Source organism: Mus musculus, chromosome 9 (genome assembly GCF_000001635.26).
Source record: "Mus musculus strain C57BL/6J chromosome 9, GRCm38.p6 C57BL/6J".
NCBI lineage: Eukaryota > Metazoa > Chordata > Mammalia > Rodentia > Muridae > Mus > Mus musculus.
The window spans coordinates 53,288,001-53,309,486 of record NC_000075.6 but is presented as its reverse complement, the minus strand read 5'-3'; the positions used below and the strand labels follow the sequence as shown (position 1 = coordinate 53,309,486).

At 41.4% G+C, this 21,486-nt stretch overlaps 1 protein-coding gene across 2 annotated transcripts in view; it reads right to left on the bottom strand.

Moving 5' to 3' along the window:
* Exph5 (exophilin 5) overlaps positions 1 to 7,973 on the bottom strand; it is a 79,653-nt gene extending 71,680 nt beyond the window's left edge. The window contains exons 1-2 of one of the 2 annotated variants that reach the window (XM_006510425.4): positions 7,905 to 7,973; positions 7,636 to 7,802 (exon numbers count right to left, since the gene is read on the bottom strand). In XM_006510425.4, coding sequence (XP_006510488.1) covers positions 7,636 to 7,754 — 119 coding nt within the window. In that variant the 5' untranslated portion in view covers positions 7,755 to 7,802; positions 7,905 to 7,973. Of the gene's footprint in view, positions 1 to 7,635; positions 7,818 to 7,904 lie in introns of those variants that run through there. The other variant, NM_176846.3, reaches the window with a different exon arrangement.
* Between the last annotated feature and the right edge of the window lie 13,513 nt (positions 7,974 to 21,486).

Sequence of the window (21,486 nt, the reverse complement as noted above, 5' to 3'; positions counted from 1 at the left end):
TACTGGGGGAACTGGGCATCCATAGCTAGGAAATAAGATAAAGCCCAAACTAAACTGCATACTATGCATGAAAATATTTCAAAATAGAATTATCTAAGAGATAAAACTCAAAAGAAAAACCCTTTAAACCATAGGGAAAAATATTTTGCTCTTGCATTTGGTAGAGGTCTCAGAATTTTACCAAAAGCATAATTCACAAGAGAAACCTTTGTATATTAGATGTCATAAAAATGGATTTCTTTGTTGTTGTTCTACAAAGATACTATGAGACAAGCAGCATCTGGGAGGAAATGCTTGTAAAATCCTGTATCACATAATGATAGTGTCCAGAATACATAAAGAAAAAGAAACCAACAGTAAGAAAACAAACAATTCAATTAAAAATATGCAAAGATTTGAATAGACATCAAAGAATATATGAAAGGCAGATAACCACATGGACATGTTTATTATTAGTCATTAGGAAATGCAAAATAGAATATGGTAATACCCCATGCTTATAAAACAGGGTAAAATAAAAACATTGAAAACATTTGATATTCAATATTAGACTTCCCAGCTTCAGAACTATTAAAATAAACTTCTGTGCTTATAGACTACCCAACTTAAGGTATTGATTTATTATAGTAGCTGAGTTATTAAGTAAAACCTGGAACTCTCATATTCTACTACTAAGAATACAATATATTACAGCTATTAGGGAAAATAACTTAGCAAATACTATATGAATTAAAAAAAAAACAGGCTCTGGCAAGTACATTCCTTATAAACACTTATGTTTACACAATAGTGTGTATAAATGTTTATAGCACTTCTATTCAAGGTCTCCCAAAGCTGGAAATAATCTAAAATGTAGCTCAGTGGGTGAAGTAATTACCTATTGTACATGTATACAATGGAGTAGTACTCAGCCCTACAAAGGAATGGATTCTTGGTATATACAACAACTAGTGACATCTGTATGGCACCTTCCTGAGTTGAGGAAGACACTCTCAAGGGTTATAGACTCTGTTTCCATGTAAACAGTAAACATAGATTTAAAAATAAACCCACAGTGATGAGGGATGGAAGAGTAGTGGCTAGAGTAGGTCACATGCTCCCATGAGTCTTTTCCCATCCCCCTGTTCCTTTAACTATTGTTAAATGTGCTTTCTACAAGCCAAACTAAGCCAAACTCAATGTTAATATTAAAAAAAAAATCACAGTCTTTGGTCACAAGAGCCCTCCATTTATTTCTTTTTCCACCATTAGAAGGCTAGCACAGGGCTTGGGGAAGCTGGCAACCATGGTGTGCTAATTGACTAAAGTACAGCCTTTAAAGCAGGGCTACGGCAATGTCAATAATGAAACATTCTGGAAGGTAGGAGTGGGAGGAGACGAGCCTGCGATTCTCAAATACTCAGCCTGGGCAGCAAGCGACTGCACAAGCACCCACATGTGTGACAGCATTAGAATTCTCCCCAGTGTGGGGAAGGCATAGCCTCGCTGCCACCTCTGCACAGCTGTAAGAAGGGGAACATTTTCCTACTGACCTAGCCTGACCGTCCCCCATGCCTTGGCATTCATTACGTGGTTTTAAGATCATCTGTGTGGATGAGAAAGCATTTTTAGATGAGCCTCAATCTGACTTTCTGTTTTCATGTAGTTGCCCACATTTTTCTCTCCCTTACCTTGTATTCTTTACACAGTGGTTACATTCCTGTAACTAGGCATGGAATGACTACCAACTGTCACCCTAACTCCACCCAAAATAATCCTTGATCACAAGGAATCAAAGTTGGTGTTCCGTTCACCCTGTACCAACTTACACAGATATGTGTGTGTATGTGTGTACACTACAAAGAAAGTGACAAGGGCAGACAAGTTACTAGACATACCTTTAAAAGAAATTATTTAAGAAGGTATTTATAACCTATAAGCAAGAGCTCACGCCTCCAATCCTAGTACTTAGGAGTCTCAGACAGGAGGATTGCCAAAAGTTCAAGGCTAGCCTAAGTAAGCTACATGGTGAGTTCCAGCCCAATCTGGGATACATGGAGAGATCTTGCCTCAAAAATAAATACAGGGCTGGGAAAATGGCTCAGTGGATAAAAGCCGTCCAAGTAAGTATGGAACTAACAGTAAGTATGAGCAGCTTGCATCTGTGAGCTCAGCACTGCCCTGGGAAATGGGAGGCAGAGAGAGCAGAAGTGCTTGCAAGCTCATGGGCCAGCTAGCTTGCGATATTCGGCAGCAGAAATGACAAGGGAGACCTCAAAAGCAAGGTAGAGGTGCAAAGAGTTGTGCGTTGACTTCCACATTCCCACTGTGGCAGGCATATACTCAGACTCATATACCACATGCAAAAAGTAAATAGACTAATTTAATAAATAATAAAAATACATTAAGGCAAAAATACTCAAGATCAGCATTGCTTTATCACCAAAACAAAGCCTTTAAAATAGGGTTTTTAAAGAACATGTAACTGTAACAAAGTAATGAGAAATTAAATATTATTCCTAAGAGGTAACCCTTTCAACAGTTTGGAGTATAGCTTTATGAAATGCACACACACACACACACACACACACACACACACACACACACACACGGTCAGCAAGATGGCAAAACACACCTGCCCCCAAGCCTGACAGCCTGAGTTCTATCTCCTGGAGAGAACCAACTCCTTCAAGTTATTGCCTGACTTTCACAGAAGTACACACACACCCAGAATTATAAAAAATGTAAATGCATATGGGGAAAGAGATAGCTCACTGAGTAAAGGTGTCTGCCTGCAAGTCTGATCACCTGAGTTTGATCTCTGAGACCGACATGGCGGACTGAGAGATCCAACTTTGGCGCAGCGTCCTCTGACTTCCAATCATGTACTGTGGCATGCACATGGCACCACCGCTGCTACTGCCAGCACTGCCACCACCAATAAATAAATAAATAAATAAATAAATAAGATAGCAAGATTTTGATTTTAAATGCACAATATGCATTTTAGTGTGTATGTATGTTTGTATATATAAGTGTGTGGCTGGATGTGCATACTTTTTTTTTTCCGAGACAGGGTTTCTCTGTGTAGCCCTGGCTGTCCTGGAACTCACTCTGTAGACCAGGCTGGCCTCGAACTCAGAAATCTGCCTGCCTCTGCCTCCCGAGTACTGGGATTAAAGGCGTGCGCCAACACGCCTGGCTGGATGTATACACTTAAGTTGACTGTTTTCCTTAATCCCTCCTCTCCTATCTATCTATCTATCTATCTATCTATCTATCTATCTATCTATCTATCTATCTATCTATTGGCAAGGTCCCTCACTGAACCTGGATCCCTGGGGGTATTACTGAGGCATGCCTTGCCTATGGAAATCAGAAGGAGGTGTCAGCTACCCTGAAACTGGAGTAACAGATGTTTGTGAGCCACCAGGGGGATGCAGGGAATTGAACCCAGATCTTCCACAGGAAAAGTCATTGCTCATTACTGAGCCAACTCTCCAGCCCCTACTGCTAGCTTTTAAGAAAGAAAAACAAAAATTTCTGTTGGTCAGATTTAGGATGAAAATAAAAACAAATACATAAAAGTCCACACATATGTAAACAGATAGATAGATAGATAGATAGATAGATAGATAGATAGATAGATAGATAGATAGATAGATAGATATGTATGTATGTATACATTCGATATGGGAAAGATAAAAGTTGTTTAGAGCTGGATTGATCATGGCTCACATTTTAGATTTGTATTTTGTGGACTATAGTATCCTGGGCAAGTTCCTTGACATTGTTAAATGTCATAATACTTGACCCAAGGAATGGCTGTGACTATTACTCAATGTTGACAGGCAAAATAATTTTAAGATAGACTTAGATTTAACTTCTGATTCTACTACTTACCAAGATACTCAACGTTTATAAGTAGTTTACTTCTCTGTGAAATGGAAACTAAAAAGGGTGCCTAGATGCATGAACTCTGCACAGCATGTTTAGTACAATGATCAGTATATGGTATGTGCCTAACAAATGCTAGCTGTTATTATTAGGACAATAATTACTATTGTCCTACAAAAGGTAGTACTTAGTAAAGGCTGCTCTAGCTATCTCCTCTTACTCAAGGCTCCTACTAATAACTATCAAAGAAATGGATAACTGGGTCAAAGGCCAGGTTTATTCAAATTCTGTTCTTGATCACTGTAAGGTTTAGAGTTGGCTGGAAAGGTGGCTCAGCAGTCAAGAATGCACACTGCGTTTGCAGAGAACCCAACTGTGGTTCCCAGCACCCACATCAGGCAGCTTACAACCACCTGTAACTCAACCTCTGGAGTATTCCACGCCCTCTTTTGGTTTCTATGGTCACATGCACATGCCTACACAAATATATGCGTATACATACAGTTCAAAATAATAAAAACAAATCTTGTAGGAAAAGTTTGAAATCTACTTGTCACTAACAACATGCCTGCCCTGGGCATTTCAAAATTAATTTTCCATTATTATTGTGACTCAACATTGCCCCCATTTATTTCGTTTACTGCTTACCTATATTCAAATGCGATTGATTTTTGCCTATTTATCAACTTGAATCTTGGTGATTAGAATTTGAATGAACGTCTTATATGTTAGAAACATTGTTATATTAAATGCAAATCCTCCCCTAAAAACTAAAGTCAAAGAGGCTGAGTACTGGTGAAGATGAGGAGACATCCCTGCATGATTAAGAGATCTTGGGGAGTTCTTTCTCCTACATTGGGTCCTCAACTATTCCTATAGCACTGACATCCATATCAGAGCATCCCTGCGTTCATGTAACAGTCACCTTTAATTTCTAACATAGGAATTCTTTATAGTTGTCTTGTTGGCATTTCAAATCTATCATAAATACAGGTGAATCATCATATCTTTCAATCAGCTACCTTGCCAAATGCCTCTATCTAGTGCCTTACTGTGTTAGCCAAGGGAACCCTACTTCAAGAAGCTGGTTCTGAGGAAATGTAGAGGCCCTAGCATCTCCCAGAAAGGCCCTTTGAGCTGTTTCTGAAGCTACAGTCTGGGACTCCATAAGTCATGAACTCTGAGTTTTTATTTGGAAAATATAATGATCATATTTTACAAGATAATGAGCGGAAGAGACAGCTGGCTTACATGCTATCCTGGGTCATTTCTGCAGGCCAGTATCATCTACAGAAATGAATGAACATGGTCCATGATCCATGGAGATATGGGGGATTCCACAGTGGGAGCCAGGAAGTAACCAGGAGAAAAGAAGATGCCAGGGTCATTGCTTTGGGAGTTTGGTCCAATCATCTACTTTCTCTAAAGTGATTTTACATGTCAGTGGTGGTGATGTTTTAACTGGATGATTATTTTAGTAGGTTATCAATTATAATTTTTATCTTTGTGCTAGCAATGTGGCTCTTCTGCTAGTGCTTCATTGAGGACATGAACATCGTGAAGTCACAAGAAGTGTTGCAGTCTTCCTAACTAAGCTTTCGCCGGTGGCCATCTATGCATAGACCTATGTCCCCCAGAGTCAAGGATGTGGATGACACAGACTGCAGTAGAGAAAGCACAAGGTGATGGAGCAGGAGGACAACCAGGGGGTAAGAGGAGCACTTGCCGTGCAAGCACAGGAAGACTCGAGTTTATATCTTGACATTGATGGATAGAAAAAGCCAACTATGGCAGGTGCTTATTGCCTCAGAGTTGTGAGGGACAGGGCAGGAGAATTGCCACCAGCCCACATAGCTCAAGGTTCAGTGAGAGACCCTGTTTCAAAGGAATAAGACAGAGCAGGAGGGACATTAGCTGTCTTCTTCTGGCTCCCATGACTGTCCACATGCATACACATGTGCATATACTTCATACACAGGTACCACACACATATAGTATATACACAAAAGTAAAAGTATAAAGAGGTCCTCTATACCCTTTATCTATTTTCCTTCATTTGTCATATTTTACATAAGTCTAATACAGTACCAAAGAAATTCCCTTGAAGGAATTTAAAATAAATCATATCACTAAGACTACAGCTTGTAAAAATATCACATGCTAACAGACTGTGCCACTGGAGCATCTAAGACTATCATTTTTTTAAAATTAACTAATTAATTTTACATCCCAATATCAGCCCTCCTCTCAAAGCTCATCCCCCACTCTCCCCTTCTTCTCTGAGAAGGGGGCACCCCCCACCGCACTCCCACACATCAGTCACTGCAGGACTAGGTACATTCTCTCTCACTAAGGCCAGACAAGGCCAGGATCCACAGGCAGGAAACAAACTCAGGGACAGCTGACTATAATTTTAAAAGGGCCAAGTTGATCCCTAAGTGTGAGCCCACCTCTCTCTCTCTCTCTATTTCCTAATGTTGCCATGCTGTCCCCTCATGTATAATGTCGCCCTTCTCTTTACAGACAAGGAACATCCTACTCTGAGCACTACAGTTTGGGAGTGTGGGGATTGTGTATGCTTTGAAGCTGGCCCTAAGTAGATCTATGTCCTTCTCTGAATGGGGTGACACCCCGTGTGGCCGACGTGCATATGTGTGGGCACTCACGGGTGAGTGTGAACACACTGCTTTCAGAGTGAATGATTGACTTTTTACTGACTGATTGGAAGGGACGGAGCCTGTGTGATGAGATCTCCATTCTCAAACTTTAAACACCATTGCCCCCGCCCTTCCTAGAGAGCCACATAGGAGAAAAAATGAAGAGGGAGCTTTGGGCTCAGTGTCTTCTGTCTCTGCAAAGACTAAGGAGGGTTCCATAATTGGAAGTTTGTCCTTGGAGGCGTTTCTTTTGGGGTGAGGAAGAGGAGGGCGGAGGTGGGAGGGACTGATTGGAATTGGGAACCTGAATGACTTCACCAAGCCAGCTCTCTAAACTCCAGCTTATGCCTACATTGCAGCCTGTGTGCTATCTTGGATTTCCTCCCACACTTCACTGCAGAAGACTTGAATAGGTCTGTGGGTTCGTACTCCAGCAGGGAAAAAAATAATAAGTTAATTTATGCTCCCAAGAATCATTTCTGGACGTAATTTGCTAGTTTCTTATCCCGTCCTCACCTACAACATTGTATTTATTAATAAGGCCATTGGTTGGATCCCGTAGAAACTCCTTCTTACAGCACCACACCACAGCCAACCCCACGTGTCTAAGTCCCATTCACCCACACAGGACCCTCTGGCAAGTTCCTGGATCTCCCTCCTGTTCTGGGCCTCTAGCTTGGAGGGAACAGCTGCCAGGATCCAGTTCTAGGGAGTGCCGTACAATAACTCACGTGCCCTAAAACGGTCCGACCTTATCCCTAGTAGCCTATGACGCACCTGAGCCTCTACTATGCCTGAACCCCTCCCAGCTGAGGTTAGCCCAGGTGTCCTGAACAGGCGGGGACCCACGCACCGAGAAATGCAAAGAACGAGCGACTTTCTCCCTCCTCCCTGCGGAGTCCTGGACTCCCAGCCAAGTCGCTGGGGATGGAGAGCCTGGAGAGAGCACCCGGGAGGCATCTGGAGACCCACTGAAACAACGTCTTCGTTCCCTCTTGCCACTCCAAGCAGCACCTGCATAGGGTCCCAGCAGGTGTCCCTGGGTTCCCTCGGAAACCAACAGGATGCAGGCCCAGCCCAAGAGGAGGAGTTCGCTTCGTACCTGATCCTGTCCTTCTCTGCCCTCCGGAGTTCCTCATTTCTTTCCAGTACCTGGAGGATCTTCCTGGCTTCTTCCTCGTTTAGGAAGCTGAAATCAAACCCCTGAGGAACTTTCGTCATTTTCTCTCCCGTGTGCGAGTTATGTGTACTTAAGCTCCTTGGCGCCTCCTGTTACAAAGCCATTTTTCAAGATAATGAAGACTAGTTTTCCCGAACTTGATCCCATAGCCCATAATAGCTCCGCGCCTTTGAAAAGCTAAAACCACAAACCTCGGGACCAGCCCACACATACAGGGCTCCTTTTGACAACACCTTAATGACATGTTTCTCTCAACCTGTCCAACCGAGATGCAAAGTGAGTGACTAAATGGAGAAAAGGAACCAATCGCATTTGGGGGGCGGGGCGGACTTTGCAGCGTCTCTTCCCACCCCCCACCCCCTTCCCACCCTCTATGTGACTTGTTAAGCAAACAAGCCTACATAATTCTGTCTCTAAGGAAGGCTTGCCCTTGAGTGTTAGCCCCTAAGTATTTGCTTGGCTGTTGCTATTTGCTGGAAGAATTTGAGCTTGTCTAGAAGAAAGACGAAGAAGGAAAAAGATTCACGACTAATCCTGTCTTTCAATGATTGAGAACAGGAGAACTGGTAGGAGCTTGCTAGAGTTAGTAGAAGTGTTATCTTATTTAAAAGACCGGGGAAGCCTAAACTCACTTTATCTCAGGCTTTGGCTCAGAGGGACTCACAGAAGGACTGGCATTAGGCTACCTTTGGAAATTGAATTATTTGCCAAACTTGCCATCACCCCACACACACACACAGTCCCATTGTCTCATAGAAAGTCATTCTCAGACTTTGAAAAGCCCCACTGACAGTATTTTAGAAAGCGAATCACAATCCCGTGCAACCACAGAAAGTGCTTTTCCTAGAAAGCCAATTATTCCATGACATAGTGAAGTCAGGTATTTCCAAGGATGTGCATACATGTGCTTTGTTTTTTTTTGTTTTTTTTTTTTTTAAGATAAATGTCTTTCCAGAAAACTTGTTTCTCTACATAAAAACAATTTGTCCGGTGGACATACATTCCCCCAATACCCTTAATTTAGTCCTTTCTGCTGTGATTTTGATGGTCACTAATATCTACAAGGTATGTCCACAAATACCATCTTTTCATGATAAATAAACCAAACTGGGTTTCACTCCTCTAAAGGAAAAACAGTCAAAACTATAAAGAATGGTTGCTTTTGCTGCTGGTCCCTTGTCTTATCTTTGGTATGTCTGAAGAAACAGCCTTTGAAACAACTTTTTTGTGGGCATCTATTAGCTGCAAGAAGTGGGGATCCACTCTATAACATACAACACAGAACTCCCTCATAGATTGTCTCTATGTTAATGATGGCAGTTTGGAAGTCTGTCATGTACACACTGTTCAGGTATTCTTGCATGTTCCTTTACTAGGTATATGGACTGACCTTCTAATGTCGGTAGTGGTGAGGTTTTGTCCTGTTCTTATCAGTGAGCTGACTGAAACTAACCTATTCTGGAACCTGTTCCATGAAGCTATTGTATACACACCAAACAACACAGTCCTTTCCTCATAATTCAGTAAGGGACTTAGCATGGGTAGAGATGTAATTATTTAATAAAACAAATTCCTTGGGCTTGAAAGCTGCTTTGGAAGTTAAAAGCTCTTGCTATTCTTGCAGAGCCCCTGGCTCTAGTTCCCAGTACCCATGTAGGGCAGCTCATAACCAACTGTAATCCCAGCTTCAGGGGGATGTGATGCCTCTCTTTTCCTCGGGCATCTGTACTCGTGCACATACCCATACATTTATTAAAAATATTGAGAGCATACAAATGCCATGGAGTACACAAAAGAAATTAGTTCTGGCTAAGAGGGTCGGTGAAGAGTGGGCTGAAGCACGAAGAGTAAGATTTGAGCAAGAGTCAGTTCTTGGCAAGGAGAACAGCAGTGGGCTAGATCACAGAAATGCGCCAGTGGAATCTTTTCATATCCTTTCGGTTCCTTTGATCCGTGGCCACAGTGAGCACAAATTTGAAGCTAAAAAGTACAGAGGCATATACAAGGACTTGTAAGTACTTGATCTGCTTGGCTAAAACATATTTTCCTTCTTTCATTTTATCTATCTATCTATCTATCTATTCATCTATCATCTATCTAACTACTTGCCTACCTACTTATTTTAGAGACAAGGTTTTGTGTAGCCCAAGGCGGTCTCAAAATCCTTGAAGCTGAGGTTTGTAGCCGAGCATGCCCCTAAATGTCTGGGGCTCCTGTCTCTGCTTTATGAGTCCTGGGATTGTAGGCATGCACCACCACACTCAGTCTAGAGCATGCATTTTCAATGTGTGTGTGTGTGGGTGTGGGGGGGTATTACTCTTTTTATATCTAAAGCAAAGATGTGCATATAACACATAGGTAGATAAATGTGAATATTAACATTTCAGGAAGGGTGATTAGTTTTGAAAAGACTTCGTGGAGGAACAGTATGGAGAGGTTTAGGAGCATTGGATTACATACAGAGCACAAGAAGAATAAAAACGGCTGAGCTTTGTTGTGAATGTTGTCCTAAGGAATCTATTTTTCACTCTATGGACAGCGAGGAGCCACCTTGGGTTTTGAGGAAGACGATGACATAGTTGGAACTGAAGTTTCGGAAGATGACTTTGATGGCCAGAGACAAGGAAGCATGGACAGAGGATGAAAGGCGTATACGGTCTGAAGTACACGCTACTCATCCACAGCACAGTATCCAGCAAGGACGGATACCTTGAAGAAGCGATAGAGAAGTCGTGTACTTAAAGCTGGTTGCAAAAGCCTCAAGACTAAATAGTATGGACACAGCAAAGGGTGCACCGTGAGTAAGACTGGGCTTGAGGCTTCAATGACCAACCCCATTATTAGCACCGAGTCATGCTTCATTCTTCATTATGGCACTACAGGGAATACTATTGGGAAACTTTTATCCTGATATTTTACATTGAGAACTTTTGGGGGGCTACCGTGCAAACTACACAGGTTGCCTAGAATGTTTTCACTGGGATGAGGACCACAGCGCTCTAAAGTAAAACTATTTCTTATTCAGCCAGCTGTATGCAATCTTAGCATCTGGTAACCCTTGGCAACCTCCTGCCCAGCCTTTCAGCTAAACAGATACTCATCAGTATGAATTTTAATATTAACAGTTGCAAAGAAAAAAAAACAAGCTTCAGGAACCTCCCATGGTCTACCTTCTCCAGGTTGTTGGCCAAATCCCAGCAGGAGGATTCTTGATAATCACTTAGCCGAGAGAAAGGCAGATCCAATCACTTAATTGAATGTCATGGAAATGCCATGGAAAGCCACTGATGACCCTGGTGGGCCATTGAGAAGCAACTCTGTGGGTCAGGGATAGCTTTCTCACAATTATATCTTTCTTACCTACTTTGACTTTTTCCCCTGGACAATCTCTTTCAACAGCAGATTATGGGGTGTGCTTGGTGGCAGCTCTCAGTTTAACAAGCAAATACATGTCAGCTTGAAAATAAGATGTTGGGGACAGGCCTTTATTAGTAATAAAGAGGTGTAAGGCTCAGAGAAGAGTTTGTACAGTCGTTCATGTCAGGTTTTGCTGTTCTGTTTGGTAGTTGATTTTACAATCCTAGATAGAAAGTTCTATTTTAGTCCCACCTGAGGCTCAGTCCTACACCCAGAAGTATGGAATAACATTCCATGAAAAATATTCAAAACCGTCTAAAACCTTTGCTCTGGTTTTGACTTATAAAATGAAGATCACAGCAGAACCAGTCATACAGGATTTCTGTAAAAAGCAAATGGCAACACAAATAAAGCAACAAGCAGAGATACCACACAGCTTATGTTTAAGGAATGGCTTCTATGAATAATGTTCTTTGGACACAGAGAAACATACAATGTAAAGAACATGATTTTCTTGACTGTGAAAGCAACCCTTATTTGTTGAGCTGAGAAGAATTTGAAACCATAACTCAGGAACTGTGTAGACATGTTAGTTTTCTTGCAGCTGTAACAAAATGCCTGAGAAAAGCAACTTAGGAAGGAAGTATTCCCTTTGACTCAGAGTGTGAGGTCTATCAAAACATGAAAGATGTGCTACTAAAAGTGTCCCTAGCTGTTGGCTGTCAGAGCCTGGTCACACTGCATCCATTGTTAGGAAGCTCGCATGCTGGTGCTCTGCTCCCTTTCTCTGTGTTCTTCAGCCCGGGACTTTGTGTCACAGGATGGTGCTGCTCACATGTATAGTGGATCTTCTCTCAGGTAGACCCTCTAGAAAGGCCCTCACAGACTCACCCAGGTGTTTGTTTCTGCTGTGGTGCTAAACCTGCACAAGATGATAATCAAGGTTAACTGTCACGGATGGAGATGAAACTCTTGGGTTTGCTATTATTGGTGACGTTTAATGCTAAGAATGTGGCTTTATTCTGTGGGTTGATGGTCTTTTTACTGCCAATGTTTCCAAATCTGCCTTGAGGAGAAACACCAAAGTGAGGCTTGCATTGGGAACAGACACCTTTGGTGATGTTGTGTGACAGAGATAGTGACTACCAAGTGCTCCCGGCTTTCTAATGGAGCATCACCCCATAAAAAGCACACATAAAAGAAGTCATAGTCTTACCATTCCAATCAGATAGCTTATTCCTCTACCTACCCTGGGAAGGAATAAGTACTGCTTAGGTATAGAGGCTCAATGAAACTACAATTATAGGAATCCCTCAGAAAAATGATGCGGTATTTATTTCTCATGATAATGTTATCATACTTAAGTGTAAGAATGCATAAAAGATTGAAACTTTATTATTTAATGTATATTAGTTATTCATATAATTGCTTTATGTTTAGATTTTTAGAAATGACATTATGTGAAAGTGTCCTACAATATATAATGTCCCGTGCGTAGCTGTATAGTCTTCCCTAGGACAATGCAGTATCTTGGACCCTTGAGTAACATGTACTTCATAAGGGACTCATAAGGACTTTGGGGCCTTAAAAGAAGCACTGAGGTTTTATGTGACAAATGGCATAAGTATAAGATTTGGGAACCCAAAGCACCAGATGAAGTAAAGATACAAGAAACTCTGGCTCATTCATATCAGAGTTTAATAAATTTGGTTTTTACATCTATGGTTGTTTAAATATGCTTGGCCCAGGGAGAGGCACTATTAGGAAGTGTGGCCTTGTTGGAGTAAGTGTGGCCTTCTTGGAGGAGCTGTGTCACTGTGTGGGTGGGCTTTGAGACCCTCCTCCTAGCCACCTGTGAGTCAGCCTTCCCTGTTCATCTTTGGAACAAGATGAGGACATTTAATTGGTGCTGCTTACAGGTTCAGTCCGTTATCATCATGGTAGGAAGCATGGCAGAATCCAGGCAAACATGGTGCTGAAGGAGCTGAGAGTTCTACATATTTATCCAAAGGGAGCCAGGAGCAGTCTGTCTCATGGACACTAGGAGAAGGGTCTCAAAGCCCATCCACACAGTGACACACTTCTTCCAACAAGGCCACACCTCCTAATAATGCCACTCCCTGGGGTAAGCATATACAAACCACAACATTTATAACAAATCCTACCTGGCATCATTCCCCAAAGTAAAACACTAGAAATCTGACAAAGCCAAGGTTGAGTAGCACGTGTTTCCCCCATTGTCCAGTGCCCAGCCTTATCATCATAGTCAAAGGATGCAGGAGGAAGGCAATAGATTTTTGAGATTTGTACAAACACCAAAAGATATGTATCACATCTCCATATATTCCATGAGTGCGATGCTACCACAATAGCAGAATGTGAAGGAAAATCAGCTCAATAAATAGACAAAAACCCAATGAACATGTCACCTAGTGACCACAGATGTTCAGAAAATCCCCAAATGCCAGAAAACAAAAGAAGGCAGAAATGCTTAAATAAATGACTAAATAAAGTTTATTCCAGAAATACAAGACTATTTCAGCCAGATGTGGGGCACATGCCTATAACCCTAGCACTTGGAAGGTACTGGACGAGCTGGAGTTTAAAGACAGTCTGGGTTATTTGAGTCCTTGTCTTTTTCCCTTTCTCCACAGTCATATTTCAATATTAATAAAATCCCAGAATTTACCCCATCAGGAAATCAGAAGAAAACTCTATGATCAAAAGCTCTTTCTAAAATCCAAGATGGCTTTTTGGCTAAAACTAACCTGTCTTACATCATCCTTACTAGTAAGTGTGGTGGAGCATGCCTCAGAACTTGGGTGACTGAGGCAGGAGGATCGGGAATTTGATGTTAGCTTGGACTACTTAGCAAGATTCTGTCCAAAAACAGCACAAAACAAACCCCAACTAACTGTCCAAGGTGGGGGTGGGGGGGGGGGGGAGAAAACCTCAGTAGCCTTATAAGGCATTTACTTTGTGTGATGAGAAATAGTTTGTTTCATCTATTAGTAATGATTAATCAAGGACAAAGCTAAGAGATACACTTTAACCTTTATACTCTCATATGGTCATAGTTCTATTAGTTAATATAGTAAAAGGAAAAGCAGTAAGTTATAACTCTCAGGGGGAAAATTGATTAGACATAAATTTTATGAACTTAGAAAGACAAAGGAATCCACTTTGAAACTATGAGAACTGCTAGGTGTGGCTACATATGCTTGTAATCCCAGTAAACGGGAAGCTGAGGCAGAGGGTCAAGAGTTCAAAGCCAGGCTCCGCTGCATAGCAAGTCTGAATCTAGCTTGGGGCTACCTGTGACCCTGTCTCAAACATACAAACAATTAAAAGCAATTAAAGGATTAAAACAAAGAAGAAACATATAAGTGTTCAGAGTTGGGTCAGTGAGCAAATATTTATGAGTGTGTATTTGGAAACATTTTAGAAAATTTGCAGCAAAGATCTTCCTCTTCTTCCTCCTCTTCCTCTCCTCCTCCTCCTTCTCCCCCTCCTCCACTTTCTCCTTCTCCTCCTCTGTCTTCCTTTTTGTTTTTTTTTTGGGGGGGGGGGACAGAGTTTCACTCTGTAGTGCTGGCTGTCCTAGAACTCACTCTGTAGACTAGGTTGGCCTTAAACTCAGAGATCTACCTGCCTTTTTCCCCCTCCCAAGTCCTGGAATTAAAGGTGTGGGCCACCACCACCCAGCCAGCAGAGGTATTCTTGTCCTCGAGAACATTATTTACTTTCTTTGTAGTTAATTTTATTTTTCAAGACAGTGTTTCTCTGTATAGTCCTGGCTGTCCTGGAACTCACTTTTTAGACTAGGCTGGCCCTGAACTCAGAAATCTGCCTGCCTCTGCCTCCTGAGTGCTGGGATCGAAGGTGTGTGCCACCACACCTGGCTCATTATTTACTTTCTATTTGGGGGAGGTAAAAAGGAAAGAGAAGGAGGAGGAAGAGGAGGAGGAGATGAAAAGAAGAAAAAGAAAAAGAAGAAAAGAAGAAAAAGAAGAGAAGAAGAAAAGAAGAAAAAGAAGAGGAGGAGAAGAAAGAAGAAAGAAGAAGAGGAGAAGAAAAAGAAAAAGAAGAAGAAAAGAAGAAGGAGAAGAAGAAGCCGCGAAGATAAGTTTAAAGTATGAAAATGACCCAAATAAACAGGGCGTGGGGGGGGGCGGGGCAGAATGATGATGACAAGGTGCCATTTGAGTGAAAAACAAAAGGATAAGAAGCCAGACTTTCACAGAAGCAGTAAGTGCATATCCTCAAAGGGACATAGGTTTGAATAAAATGTTGGAAAGGAGTAGACAGTTACTGTCCCTGGAATCTTTGAAACTTTCATGTGAGAAATAATCTACTGCCCCAGATATTGTAGCTTAGGGACTAAAGGTCTCAACTGCCATGTGTCAGGTTCTTTGCCAGGATCCCAAAACACAGAATTACAAAAAACAAACTATTCCCATGGAGTCTCCATTCCTGGAGGAAAAGACAGACATTATATTTTCTAAGTGTGATTAGAAAACTAACAATGCAGAATGACAAAGAAGGCCCTGCATTGAGGAGGTGAGGACACACCTTAGATGGAGTGATGGGAAAGCCCACTCTGACTGTCAAGGAAGCAGCCACATGAAGGGTGTCTGGATGCAGCTTCAAGACAGCCAGGAGAAGGGTTGTTTTAAGAAGAGGAAAACATCTAGACACCTAGGCAGGAGAGAGACGGACATACTCTAGGCTATGTTTATAGGCCGCAGTAAACAGACATTAAAGAAGACTGGAGACATACAAGTGGGTCTGATAAGGCAAGAAGCAAAGGCTAGAGAGATTAGATCGTGACTTAAGGGCAAGGGCTTGGAGTTGAGAGTCCTGTGTGTGACTGGGCTGGTTCTTTGCCTCCTCATCTGTCAGGTAAGATAGAGCCCACCTCAGTTATGGAATGAATTTGATGATGTATGTGTAAGGAGAGAGGAGGAGAGAAGGAATAGGAAAAGAAACAGGGAGGGAGGGAGGGAGAGGGAGGGAGGGAGGGAAGGAGAGGGAGGGAGGGAGGAGAGAATGAATCTCCCCAGTCAGGTGGCCAATTGGATTCTGTTCTACTGTCCCTCAACCTGTCCCCACAGCTTGCCAATACTGGGATAAGGAAGAATACCTGGATGACATGTCTTCTCTGCTTCCAGCAGGAGCGGCTCCCACTTCTGAGAAGAACTCACCCTAAATCATTTGTGACATTTGGGTTAGGATCATTTTAAATAGAAATTACAGAATGGCACAAACACTGTAAAAGAAAAAGGTCCTTTGTCTGAGGGCTGTTCCCATATTTGACTATCACCTTGACATTCTCTACAGTGCTGTAGGTGGGTGTGTGTGTCTGTGTTATCTCTGTGTGTGCTGTGTGGGAGATGGAATGTTCCATTTTCCTTTCCCCATACACAGTGCAGAAGCCTCTTTGCAGACTCTAATTAACTGGGTCATTACAATTGATATACCACTTACCTCTAGTCTAGTGGTGGCTCAAACTAAACCAGAAGTTTTATTATTCTCATTGTGCAGTTTGTAGAGAGTTTGCTAGAATAATTGGGTATTTTATCATTTTGATAGGAAAAAAACCATCTAGATTTAAAACTAGATTTTAAAAAAATCATGTTTGATATGTTTAACACAGTACCAAAACTATACATAACTGTAGCTGTAATCACATCTGAACACATGAAAGAGCAGACAAGGTAGGCATGATAAAACCTTTGTACTGATTGTATGATTGATTGATTGATTGATTTGAGCAGGATGGATTTCTGTTTGTATCCCTGGATGTCACCGAACTTGCTCTGTAGACCAGGCTGACCTTGAACTTAGATCTGCCTGTCTTTGCTTCCCAAGTGCTGGGATTAAAGGTATGTGCCACCACCACCCAGCTAATAAAGACTTTTTATTTCACAACTGAAAAATCTCTGTAGAGTTCCCAGGTTAGCTGGATTTAGAAATGTGCTTAAACTTTGTAGAGAGCACTACATTGTAATTTATTTTAATGTGTGCATGTGCATGCATGTGCACACATGTTCATGCACAGACATGCCCATGTTATACAGGTGGCAAGCACTTTTACAGGCTGAGCTATCTCAATTGCCCCTTTCAGAGAGCTTTAAAGTGTTTTACGGAAACAGATTTTTAAAGCAATGTTTGGCTATGCATCTCAAACCAGCCTTGAACTTATTATAGCAAACTTCCTGTCCCAATCTGAGATTACAGGCATGTATCATCATTCCCAGTCAGCATTAAACTTACTGATACTTTTCATAGTGTCTAGCACTTAACTATCATTCTGTGGTATCTATTATTTGAGGATTCTTCCTTCTGGAGACTGTGTCTGCTTCTATGTCTTATTAGAAGACTGTTTAGAAGCTGCCTGTTAGCCTCTGTGCACATCAGGTTACACCTTGCAAATAAATCTTTCGTTAGATGTTGGAGCATCTACTCATCGATTAAAGAGAGCAGGGCAAGCCAGAGGCCCTCTCCTCTGCCGTGATGGGCTGGAGGGAAAGTGCCAAGCTTGCTCTCAGCAAGACTTTAGAGGTCTAGGTAGGCAACCCGTTAAGCTTGCTTTTGCCCTCTGAGCTCATGAGGAATGTATACAGCTAGTGGGAAGAGAGGGGAAGCCCCACATTGCTTCCATACAGAGAAACAGAGAGGTGGAGGAGAATAGAACTCAGGTTCTTTTACTCATCAAAGAAATGTCCACCCAGGAGGAAAGAAGTGAAATTGGATGTTATGTTTTCTTTTCCACAGCTGTAGTCTCCTCACCGGTCTGAACAGTTTATTTCCAACCTCCAATAATCTGGATCATTGCAGTTAATTAATAAGCCACCTACAAAGCATCAGATGTTGACTAACACTAACCGTGAAGGCTTTTTCCTCCCTGTGACTTTTTTCCTTTAATAGTGTCTTATGTAGATTGGCCCCGAATTCTCTGTGGCTGAAGAAAGTTTTGCGTTTCCTAAACTCCGTGCCTCCATTTCCCAAGTACTAGGTCTGCAGGTGTGTGCTTTCATGCCACATTTGTGTGACGTCGAGAGTCAGCTCAGGGTTTCCAGCATGCTAGGTAAGCACTCTACCAACTGAGCACCCCCAGCCCCATCTGTGATTTCTAAATTAATGTACATGAACATTCTCTTTTTTGTTTAAGAGTCTAGGTCTTCAACTAGATACACTTATTGTTTATTCAATGAGACCAGTACAGAACCAAGGTTGGGGATCTTCTATGCTGTGGGACTTGTGTCCCCAAATCCTTCTTTCCATGAAATAAGATTGGACAATTAGGTTTCTTGATCATCACCATCAGGGCTGAGCCCGGGTCTGCCTTTTCTCATCATGGCCTCTAGAATGTAACCTGGAAGAATTCTAAGAACTATGCTTTTGGTCTCTTGCTTCGTTTATTTCCCATTTATTCTGATGCATAAGGCAAGCTTCAAATAACACCTGAACTGTTATTGATCTTCACATCACCTGTTCCTTCATTAAATAGGTTGTCTCACGTTGTCAGTAGCTCACTGCCAAATGACAGTTTGGATGACACAGTGTAGGCTCTACAGTTGAGCTTGTGGATCCACAGAATGACCCTCAATGGGGGTTGGATGTGGAGGCTTCCTCAGGGAACAGGATATTCTTGATGCAGACAACCCATGCCATATGTACTTGCTGTCCCTGACTTAGAGTGCCTTGTGTAAGTGTTAATTCTAATAGTGTTTACTTATTTTTGTTGTATGTATGTATGTATGTATGTATGTATGTATTGTATGGTTACATATCTGTATGTGTGGGCAGCCTAGTTCCATAGCACTCCTGTGGATGTCAGGGGACAACTGGTGTGTGTTGGTTCTCTCCTTCTACGGTGTATGCCTGGAGATTGAACTCAGGTTATCAGGCTTGGCAGCAAGCATCTTTATGTAATGAGTCATGTTGATAGCCCCTGGATGTGTGTTTGAAGCACACATGAACTGAAATAGATGAATTTCTAGATTTTGCTAAACCCTATTAAGCTAATTATTATGTTGATGAAAATATGTCAATGCTTTAATTAACATTGTTAAACTTCCAATAGTTGCACGATGATATGTGCCATTCCAGACATTCTTCTGGTCCGGGAGTTGACCAAACTTGAAAAATAATGACATATTTCAACTAATAGTCATAGGGAAGAAAACTGTACCTAACACATTAAGAGATACAAACTAGGAATGGTTTCCTCAAGATTGACTCAGAAACAGTCACGTAAATTTACAGCCACATTGGGCCCAGTCCAAACTTATTAACAATGATTTATACAGCAAAACAGGCCCTTCTACTTCTAGCCTGAAGTGGCAGCCACTCAGTCCCTTTTCCCTCAAAGCTGTGTTGCACATGTTACATAAAATCAGGAGGTAAACTACTGAGGAGGAAAGGCACGGGATGGAGGACGTAGGCGGGCAGGGGGCTGCAGAAAGAAGCCCAACAACAACAACAACAACAACCACAACCACAACCACAACAAAAGTTATTATAAAAAGACCCATTACTTGGTATGCTGATTTTAAAAAGGCAATTTAAATAATTATATTCTTCTATGTCTAGATTTTAGATACAATGACAAAAGTTTGTTTGTTTTTTTTTTTAAGCTGCAATCATTTTCCCATTTGTATAAATATTTGGGCACAGAATCTTTATATTTCTTTTGTGTTTGTTTTTAAGGGGTAGTCAACTGTAAGGACCCAGTGACCCATTTAAAATCTTTTCCCTCATGGGGAAATGTATTCCATTCCTGTCTTGAAACATCACCCACACCATCCACCATTTCCCAGGCAGCCATTTATCCTCCACTATGTTTTGTTCATCCTTTCATTCCACAGACACTCACTCGGCTCCTGACCGGCACTGCTCTCTAGTTGTTCTTGGTTTCTTTTCTCTAATTCTGTTTTTACTTTAATTTTCCCCAAATTCCTGCCTTGATAATTTACAGCAATTTTTTTTTACCTCTATTGGGTACAGATCCTGTTTTGAAGAGCGTCTTCTATATAGATTTAGGTTATCTGGTACTTTTCTATAACACAGTGGTTTTCTCCCATGAGATTCATTGTATTCTCACTTCAGTGAAAATATCTTTAATATAAAATGGATTATATGGGATCTGTAGGATGAGAAAAAATAGAAATCTAACAGATATTACAAGTGTGTAAATCATATATAAACCCCAAAGTTAGTTTAAAATCAATTTCCATGTGTACATGGTTTTCATTTGGGGGTACTTAATTTTTGGGGGGAAGTTGGCAGAAGTGGTAATTGTACAACACTGTGATGATACTAACTATTATTAAATACTTTACTTAAAAACAAATAATTATATGGAAACATAAACTACACTCTAATAAAAGTTGTTTTGATTGCATTTCACCCTTTTTGTCCCTGTTCACCAGGCAGTGTAGAGAATGGTCCAATATAACCTCAGTCCATCCAACGTCATACTGCTATTTACCCAGTCTTGCCAAACTATGAAGCAGGGGCTCAGTTCATTAGGTCAGTATCAAGGCAAAGCACTGTAAACAATTGCAAGACGCAGCCATTCCCCTCTCAATTACAGCCTGCTTGCTCCTCGTGAGTCTAGTGCTGCCACAGGTAAGATGTTCACAGGTGGGTGGAGGGCAGCTCCTCAAAAGGCCTGGTAGCCTCAAGGAGCAGCACTTCCTCCTGGGTTGACTAGAGGAAGCAGGTTCTAGGAGGCACAAATATGGATTTCAGAGAAAGGAGGGAGAAAATGGCTGGGCTCCCAGAAGGATGCTGGAAAGGCTATTAGGCCTTATTTATGAGAGAATATATATCACAGGTGTACCTGGTAGTCTAGTCAGAGCAGAAGGGACATGCTGAGAGCAGTCAATCTGTGTTAGATTTTTTTTTTTTTTGGAAAGAGACAATTATTTTTGATCAAGAAAGGTGAAGCTAAACCTTTTTGCTAATTAAATAAATCTTTTTTTTTTTCAATTCATCCTATGTCATTTCTAATTTTCTTATTTTTTTCTATATTGATCTCGAGAGAGGCCCATTGGACACGCAGACTTTGTGTGCCCCGGTACAGGGGAACACCAGGGCCAAAGGGGGGGAGTGGGTGGGTAGGGGAGTGGGGGTGGGTGGGTAAGGGGGACTTTTGGTATAGCATTGGAAATGTAAATGAGCTAAATACCTAATAAAAAATGGAAAAAAAAAAAAAAAAAAAAAAAGAAAACTCTGCCAAAATAATACATTAATAGGCCATATATCAACTTGTATAATATGTTATTTTAAAATAAAGACATTTTGATCCATGAAAAAAAAAAAAAAAAAAAAAGAAAATTAAAACTCAGATTTCCCTAATGAGGTTCGAACTCACCTCTGTTCTGTGAGTGAGTCCTGGTTTATTGA